The sequence below is a fragment of the Xiphias gladius genome, chromosome 7, assembly GCF_016859285.1.
Source record: "Xiphias gladius isolate SHS-SW01 ecotype Sanya breed wild chromosome 7, ASM1685928v1, whole genome shotgun sequence".
In the NCBI taxonomy this organism is placed as follows: domain Eukaryota; kingdom Metazoa; phylum Chordata; class Actinopteri; order Istiophoriformes; family Xiphiidae; genus Xiphias; species Xiphias gladius.
Genome location: NC_053406.1, coordinates 15,823,344 through 15,832,201, shown reverse-complemented (window position 1 = coordinate 15,832,201; position 8,858 = coordinate 15,823,344). Strand labels below are relative to the sequence as shown.

General features: G+C 44.1%; 1 protein-coding gene and 1 long non-coding RNA gene across 3 annotated transcripts; one reads left to right on the top strand and one right to left on the bottom strand.

Annotated features, from left to right (window-relative positions):
* Positions 1–786: 786 nt before the first annotated feature.
* Positions 787–7,247, bottom strand: shox2 (short stature homeobox 2). 2 transcript variants are annotated; one of them, XM_040131747.1, is made up of 5 exons: positions 6,992–7,247; positions 4,809–5,017; positions 2,378–2,435; positions 1,944–2,032; positions 787–1,080 (listed from the first exon to the last, which is right to left on the bottom strand). In XM_040131747.1, exons 1-5 carry the CDS (start codon positions 7,245–7,247, stop codon positions 787–789), a joined length of 906 nt encoding a protein of 301 aa, XP_039987681.1. The 2 variants fall into 2 exon arrangements, with proteins under 2 accessions (XP_039987681.1, XP_039987682.1); XM_040131748.1 differs by having other exon boundaries at positions 787–1,044.
* On the top strand, positions 4,966–8,254 carry LOC120792518. Its single transcript, XR_005707827.1, has 3 exons — positions 4,966–5,206; positions 7,355–7,436; positions 7,888–8,254. It is a non-coding gene; the product is annotated as an uncharacterized LOC120792518 (long non-coding RNA).
* Positions 8,255–8,858: the final 604 nt, after the last annotated feature.

Genomic DNA, 8,858 nt, shown 5'->3' with positions numbered 1-8,858 from the left:
GGGGGGGGGGCTCACATCACGTCATCCGTGAAGACAAACTCATGCAAACACTGCTGAGGCATTTTGAATTTGGACAAAAAACAGAAGAGGGAGAAACACTTCGAACATTGTCCCTTTTTTCTTGTCTCTACTTTGTCAAAGAATTCCCGCTCTGTCCTTTCACAGAGAAAGTGTTTGTTTTTTTTTTTTTTTTTTTTTTTTTTTTTTTGCTTTTTTGAAATAAAACGAGGCCAGCCTCTATATAGGTTCAAAATGAAATCAGAGCAATAATAATATAATATTAAAACAGAACAAAACAACTGCAGAATGATTCGCCTTGTTTGGCAAAGTATCGACCGTCCCAGCTGCGTAGTCCTCCTCCTCGGGGTGTCCCGCCGCCTTCCTCAGCCACGTAGCAGCAGAGACAGACCCTGCGTGGCCTCGCTATCCATCCCATCCGCCACTGTTTTTTGGGGGGGTTTTTTTCGTTTTGTTTTGTTTTGATTTTTTTTTTTTTGTTTTTTTTTGGCTTCCAAGACTCACGTCTGTGTAGGCTATCGCATCACGGTCTCTTTTTCATCGTCTTTTCTTTATCTCATAAATAGCCTATATTTTTATAGTTATACTCGTCGTCCTTCATTTTAAAAAAAAGAAAAAGAAAACATAAATATCGTCCATGGATAATTTTTTTTCACACTTTGTCCTCGGATTTTTTTCCCTTTGCGAGCGTTTATGTTCGGTGTCTCTCAGTCGCGAGGACGCGCCCGGTCGCGTGCGCACGCCTCGCGCCCGCGTGTCTCCCTGGCGTCACAGTCCCAGCGCGGCCGTGTGCTTTTTGGCCTTCAGTCTCAGGTCTGCGATGCTGGAGTTCTTGCTGGTGTTCTTGGCGGCGGCGGCGGCGGCCACGACGGACGCGGCGGAGGCCGACTCGGCCGCGAGCGTCGCCAGGGGCAGTCCGAACGGCGGCGCGGGGAACATCATGTAGGGCGCGTGCGCTGCCAGGTGGGAATGCAGGTGGTGCTGCGCGTGGGCCACGGCGCTGTCCAGCTGCAGTTGCGCCTGCACCTGAAAGGAGAAGGGCGGCACGTTGCAATGACTATCCTACGGGACAGGACGCACGGATGGGGAGAGAAGGGGGAGAACATGCGTTAACTTTGCAGTGGGTTGTCTGAAGGCTCATTTAACTGGTGTGACTGCTGTAGATGCGATTCAACCATGAACTGTATGCGCCTGCGATGAGGCAGGATGAGGACCTAGTGGTTAAAGAAGACATCATCACCAGTCACAGAGCAGTATCACTGACACTTTGGTGGCTGCTGCAGCTCTCGTGAATCAAAAGGTCAAATTTGAGTTTTTAATTCAATAGCAGGAAATCTAAAATCTGTTCAAACTGTCCTCGCCTTTGGGAATCTCGGGCCTTTTGCCTACAAGATAATAGACCCGGACCAGGCCGGTGGTGCTAAGAGTAAGGACTGGAGTTCACTAAAATGAAATGTAGCATACATTATGTACATACTTTTACTATTCTGTCCAGAATCTCACCACCACACTGCCCCCCACATACAGACGCACAGTTCAGTATATCAGAAACAAGTCACTCCTACCGCGGATGTACCTGCATTGGACAGAGCAGGTCCAAACCCTAGTTTTCGTTCGCGGATAGTGGTAAGAAAACATTCAGAATATCCTGGCCTGGGTTGGGCCACAGCCCGGCCATCTCTCCTATACCGTGTAGCACTATGGCCTGCTGACATGTTCGCTTGCTCCAGGAAATAGGCGCATGAATGGCCCATTAAACAATAGAGGGAACTGGCACGGTGTTTTTGTCAGTGTGGTAATAAGAGTCTAGTTACCCCCTACATTGGCACTGGAGTCTCTGCATAGCACTTGGGGCAGAGCCCGTGCCAAGACAGCAGTCCGGGGACTGGTGTGGCTTTAAGACCCGACGCTTCAAAGTAACTTGCCTGTTGGAATGGCATCCGTAAAGCCCCCACGTTGACATATGGCGCTACACGACACGCTTCAAACTGATTCGCTGCTCCAATCAGGACTCCTGCAAAAAAAAAAAAAAAAAAAAAAACAACACTGATGATAGCCTCATTGTGAGGAGAATATTCAAAACCACAAAAAGGAAACCGTAGGGCTGAACAACGAACAGCAAGCTGACTGGCGGAGGAAACTTTAATAACGCCCAGGATGCGCACTCAATAAAGAAATCACAGTGCTTCTGATGGCATTATTAACTGGAAACGAAGCCCCCACCCAAATAGTAACAGCGCACAAGGATGAGGGATGTCGCAGGCATTTGGGCATGTAGCAGCCTTGTAACAGAATCGAACAGAATGGCGATGAGCCTATAGTTTTTGCCTTCGCGGGAGCATGCAGGATGAGAGCCTACCTTTATGTAACTGGTTCTCCTGCTTCCTGCATTTGGCTCTCCTATTCTGGAACCAAACCTGCAGGGACAGAAATTAATTAGAGACCTTCTGATTGGCAGCTGCTTGCGAGGCCATGTGTAATTCCTCTCAAAGTGACAACAACCGCAGAAAAACAATATCCCCGAGGAGCACTGAAATATTAATGACACTGCTTAACCCCAGATTTTAATTATTACATTTAGTCTACAACGAGCAAGAGCGAGGGGCTGGAGGAGCAGAGAAAGGGAAACAGTGGAGCAAATAATGGAAAGCAGTGCATCCTTCGTAAAGGGGATATTACAGTCTTATTGGGAGAATAGAAACACCCTTGTTGGAAATGTGCAGGACTATTGGACTATAATGAATAACCTTGTGAGCGTTGGTTTCATCTTTCTATAGATTACTGTCCCCGAAGACATGAATGGACCCTCAGATATCGAATAGCAGCAACGCTACGGTTTTGGACATCAGAGCAAGGCGATCTGAGAGCATCTCCCTCTCATTAAATGACCGCTGAAATTAATTACCCTTATCTGCAGAAAATCCATGTCAGAGAAAGGCTTAAATGCCTCGCAGTTTTGTCTAATCACCGCCATAACACGTACTTGCAAAAAAAAAAAAAAAAAGAAAACGCTTCAAAGACAGCTCACTTCTCTTTTCCTTCTGTTGAAATCGACAAGCAATTTCAGAGAAAAGCCTTGGAACACAGATTAAACGATTTATTACTATGATAATCTGCTTTGAATCTCCCACACAAAGATGGGGCTAAATTAGCCCACAATACAGCATGTCAGTCCTCCAATCTCCCCCTACATTAGGTCCACATACACCCAGCGAAAGCATGATTGAAATATCATATTGATTTGGCTGTCAGCTGGCTTCATTTATTGACCACAGAATATGTCAATCGGAAGACCCTTTTTTTTTTTTTTTTTTTTTTTTTTGCAGGCTTCAGGTACAATTTATTGCGATGATAAAAGCAAACGCTCTGCCGAATATTGATTGGGGCAGAATTTTAAGAGGAATCAAAAAATAAATGTGTGGTCTCTGCATGCAACTGGTAAAAAAAAAAAAAAAAAGATATAATACTCCAACAGAGACAAAAGAGAGAGAGGGAGCGCTGTTCTTGATTTGGGTAGAAAATAATACATAATTTATGCAAATCCCCGAGCTGTGCTCCTTGTTTGGGACACAATACGCCTTATTGGTGAGATTCCAGTTCAGGCCGGGAGAGCCCTGCAAAAAGCTGGCTTTAACTTTTGTTGGGGGGGGGGGGGAGTTTGGGATGGGGATCTTTTTGGGCCCGTTTTATGATTTTTTTTTTTTTTTTTTTTTTCCCCAGAATGACCGCCATATTCAATATGGAGACAATGCTCAGTCCTCCCCTGAGCCGGGGCATACGGGATAAAAGGAGTCTGGAATAAGATATTATAGGGGTTTGATAAATCAGATGAGAAGAGTTGTCTATATGTTCATTGTCCCCCTGCTCCCGTTACACAAGGCATGTCTGATCCCCCCCCCCGGATGGCTGAAGCCTTACTGGGTTTCTGCGCAGATGGTCTGTCCCTATGAAAAACGACATCAGCTCTGACAAACAGGGCCCTGGTAACATACACCCAGAAAGTGAGGGCAAATATTTGTGTGGCGTATTTGTTCCGCTGGATTTGGACAATAAAGATTAAAACGACTCTCGTGATACAAGCAGGGCCTAATTGAGATAATTATCACAAATTAAATAGTCAAAACATGCTGAGAGAAAAATAATCTGATCAGAAAATAATGGTGGAAAAAAATAGGTTGTTTGTTTTTTTTTACATGGCTAACAATGTCTCATCCTCTTTTAAAAATCTTGTGCCAACTTACTGAAACTTGCAAACACCCACTGGGCTCCTCTGAGCCTTTTCACAAATTCAGGCCTACTGTGGTCTAGCAAGTGTGTGTCTGTGCAGGGTTGTCTTCTACCTGAAAACCTCCATAAAGTCAAAAGTTATCATCCTCAGACCTGTTTCTGCGGGATACCAAGCCCTCCGGAAAAAGGGAAAGAATATGGGAGAACCATGGGAGTCACTGGACTTTCTTCTTCTTCTGTTATAATCGTTATTAATAATATTCTTTATTTGATTTAATTTTTTTTTTTTTTTAAGTATTTTGCTCACTCTCTCGTCCACTTTTTTTTTTGAGAACAGGAAACATCTACTCACACGAATGAGAATTAATTTTTGATTATGTTTGAGGCTATGGGGCTTTTATTTTGTACTCTTAGATTTAAAATGGGGTCACTGTTTATGAAAAAGATCTTCAGTGCTGCCTCTATTACTATTATTATTATTATTATTATTATTATTATCATCATGCCAATTACCTTTCTTTTCTTTTTTTTTTATTTTACAGGTGCGCATTGACTCTCCCTACCTGTACCCGGGCCTCCGACAGCCCCAGTCGCTGGCTAAGCTCCTCCCGCATGAAGGCGTCCGGGTAGTGGGTCTCGTCGAAGAGCCGCTCCAGCTCGTTGAGCTGCTCTAGTGTGAAGTTAGTCCGACTTCTCCTCTGTTTGATTTTAGTCTGTGTCTCGTCCTCCATGGGCTTCGAGTCCTCCTTCCTCTCCTTCACTTCCGTGGTGCCTGTGTTTTGCAGACGAGGGGGAGAGGGAGACATCGACATCGTGTGACTGCGCTCGTGACCTTCCAACCTGTGGTCGTCGCCGGCCTCCACCGTCACCGTGTTTTGGGGAATATGTTCATGTGCTTTTATTCTGAAGAACAGGCCTCGCTCTCATACAGATCACAGCACTTAACATCGGTTTGACACAGGTAAAAGCCCAGGATTGTGCTTAAAAGGGAGCCAAACTAGATGCGTTTGGTAAGCTCCGCACTTCATTAAAGGGAAGAATAACTGAACAACAACAACAACAAAAACAAAAAAAACCCCATGCATTACATCAGCGACTCTAGCTATTAAATAGTCGGAGCCAACACAGAAGAGCGAGGAATTTTTTTATCGACCTATACATACTGAATTAAAGCCTTCATTTAGGGATGCTACAGAAAGAAAGGAAGAAAGAGAGAGAGAGAGAGAGAGAGAGAAAGAAAGAAAGAAAGAAAGAAAGAAAGAAAGATGCCCTCCCAGCCCTCAAATATCACAGAGCTATCAGGCCTCGGATGTTTTGTAGAGCTACATAAAGCTCTTTAATTATTAACTGCTTATAAATATGCAAGGCTGTGCCCACTGTTGGATGTCTGATACTTGCTTGTCGCAGTTCCGCTCTTAACCAGGCTGCCCATGACGAACAGATGTCATTTTTTTACAAGCCACCCAGCCCTAAGATACCTCGTCCCGCGCGCTGTCACATTTTGCCCAGGTTTCATAAGGCAGCAAGTGAACAGGCTTGCACGGGACAGATGGACGGCTGCCTCGCTTTTCAGCAAATGTGGAAAATTAGTTGGAATTAGTTGGGATTCATCTGAGAGCATTCAACACAAAAGCAATTCTTGTTATTTAAGGAAACCTTTACTGTGTGGATTTTATACTTTCTTGAAACCTTTTTTTTTTCCTTTTTGATTTGCTATTATTTTCAATTCGCAGTTATATTTAAAGACAACTAATTATTGAGGGCAACCGCGACATTTTTTTCCACCGTCTGTTGCCGTTTGATATTTGTAATATCACCAGATTTGTATTCACGCCATCAACTACCGCAACTGATGTGCTTTCACACCTGAAAACAGACATCTGTGTACGGCGGGTGAAATGAAAGGGCTCGATTTCCACCTTTCATGTGCAGTGATCTGTATGTCAGGTGTATGATACGCCTTTTTTTTTTCTCTCGATGAAACATTGCCATTATATATAAAAGATATATAAAGCATCCCGAGACAACTGACGACCAACGAATAAAGATAAACTCTACATTGTCACAAGGCTTCTAAACTGCAGCGTTTCTTAGACGAAGAGCCACAATGCACCTATGTTGGCTGCTTTATAAACTTGTGATATAAAAAAAATACAAGACATTGGTCTTAGGTCCTATCGTATTGCAGAACACCGGTTTTTAGTTTACCACAGGAGGCCTTGTTGTTTATTATACCGTAGTTCTGGTCATAGGCCTTTCCTGATGCACTCAATCTGTGGATTGAAACTTTTAAAATGTGCCGCAGCAAGACGTTACCAGGCTGCCAGCGTCTGATTAAAATGGACAATATTCTGAGCAATCATTTTCTGGTAGAGAGCCAGTTGGGGAGGACGATTTTTGACGGCGCACAAGGCTAACTAACCAACATTAACAACAATAAATGATACTTTCAGAAAGCAGCAGCTGACGATATAATCCCCCCCTTTTTTTTTTTTTTTTTGACAGAGCGCGATCATCCTGTAACTTAGAGCGAGGACGACACCACTGGGCTACTGGAATCTGCGGCGTCCGTTTGGATCAGAATCAGAAGATGTTTTAAGTCTGTTTCTCAGATAAAAGCGTGGCTATGATCAGTAACCTATATGACGTCCGATTAGCCTGCTCTCTAGACTTCATTCCTCCTCTTTTAGACTATGGCTCCTCTAGACAGCCGCGCTGGTAGAGACTGTACACCATGCAGTCCTACCGTCAATGAGTTTGGGGCTCCCGTCGTCCCTGATCCTTTCCGGGCCGAGCACGTCCGTTTCCCTGCCCGGCGAGAGCGCAACGTTCCGGGCGACGGCGGCCGCCTCCTCCCGGCTCCCCGGCTCCGCGGTTAAAGACTCCCTGCTCCCTGCTCGCGTCGACCCGGTCTCCAACACCTCCCTGTAGGTTATCACTTCCTTCTTCTCCTTCACTTTCTGATCGAAGGACTTAGACACGAAAGCAGTGAGCTCTTCCATCACTGTTTACTCTCCTCTTTAACCAAAAAAAAAAAAAAAAAAAAAAAAAAAAAAAAATCACACACACCACACACACTCACACACTCTCTCCCTTTGCTCCACGACAGCTTAAGACATCAGTGGTGTGGCTCGTTTTAAAGTCGACCCCTTGAAAATGATACCAGGTGATGCTGCCAACTCTGGAAGAAGGTAAAAAATGTATAACGATATATCTTGTCAGCCAATTCCTCCTCCTTTGGTAGCGGAGTTGGGAACCTGCTGGTGATCCTCTATTGAAGACACAGTATTTATACTTTGCGGCGCCTTGCCCCCTTGATCCGTGCAAATTACCTCCCCTCAGGATGCCGGGATGAACCCCCCCTTCCCCTCCACTGATATGGAAGAGAGAGAGGGAGAGAAGAGGAGTTTAAAAAAAAAAAAAAAAAAACATTAAGCAGCACCGTCGCTATTGGCCATTAATCCGAGATTGACAAGAAGGACTAATTAATTTAATTAAGCGCTCATTCGCTGCTATTGTCCTGAGTTAGTTTTTTAAACACCCGGGAGATGGACATGGATCTCTCTCTCTCTCCCTCTCTCCCTCACTTACTCACTCCCTCTCTCCCTCCCTCTCTCTCTCCCTCTCTCTCGCTCTCTGCAGGGGTGTGGCTTAAAAAAATCTGAAAATGATAAGAGAGAGGGAAGCACATTGGGTGAGGAGTCCCTCCTCACTCTATCTCTCTGATCTGGTGGTTGGGGGAGGTATGACAGCGATGACATGGAGAGAAAGGAGGTAAAAGCGGACCAGCTGGGATGCCGAGAGGAGCATCAACGACTTACACGGGGCGTTTTAGAGGAAGCTCAAGTGAACATATTTGGCTTTAACCCCAGTTGCATACAGTTGGCTTTAGGCCTGGTAAACGTACCCATTGGTTTTCGTCTTGTCTTCTGTGCTGCGCTGATGTCGCTGCGGATTTGAGGTGGCATTTCACCGCAAAATATTAGAAATAATAATAATAAAAAAAAAGTTTATATGATAACAGAACTGCGGCAGTTTGAGGCCTAATTTTATGTTCTAGTAATAATAATAATCGAAAGTCTTCTTCTTATCCTTCTTCTTCTTCTTATTTATTATTATTATTATTATTATTATTATTATTATTATTATTATTGTCCATGCATGACAATAGGCCATTAAAATGTATGAAATTAATGAGTAGACATAAGCCAGATATGAAAGTTTGAGGACGCTGTGAAACAAATTATTCAATATTTTGACGCTATCCGGCGTCGGTTTATGTTTCTAATCAGCAATTATGTATTTTAAATTGTCATCATTAGTGAGACTCTATCGCTTAATATTAATTCTCAGTGGACTTTTTAAGCCATTAGGATGTTAAATAGCAGCTAAACGTTTAATTATAGTGCCTCTTGCGAAGCTTTGCCATTGGGCTCACTAATTAACGTTTTCAACTCGCTTTTTGCCGCTGAAATGATTGCCTATATTTGCAAAAATAAATAAACAATGGTGCACTTGCGGTGGAGGTAAGTGAAAGCCGCGGAGAGGGAGAGGGAGAGGAAGAGAGTGTGTGAGAGAGAGAGAGAGAGAGAGAGAGAGAGAGCGAGAGAGAG

Excerpts from the sequence above, each read along its gene's own strand:
- shox2 (XM_040131747.1), bottom strand. The coding sequence starts at position 7,247 with ATGGAAGAGCTCACTGCTTTCGTGTCTAAGTCCTTCGATCAGAAAGTG. Across the intron at positions 5,018-6,991 it reads GAGCCCCAAACTCATTGACG|GCACCACGGAAGTGAAGGAG; the intron begins GTAGGACTGCAT and ends TGCAAAACACAG. Across the intron at positions 2,436-4,808 it reads TGTCGGAGGCCCGGGTACAG|GTTTGGTTCCAGAATAGGAG; the intron begins GTAGGGAGAGTC and ends CTGTCCCTGCAG.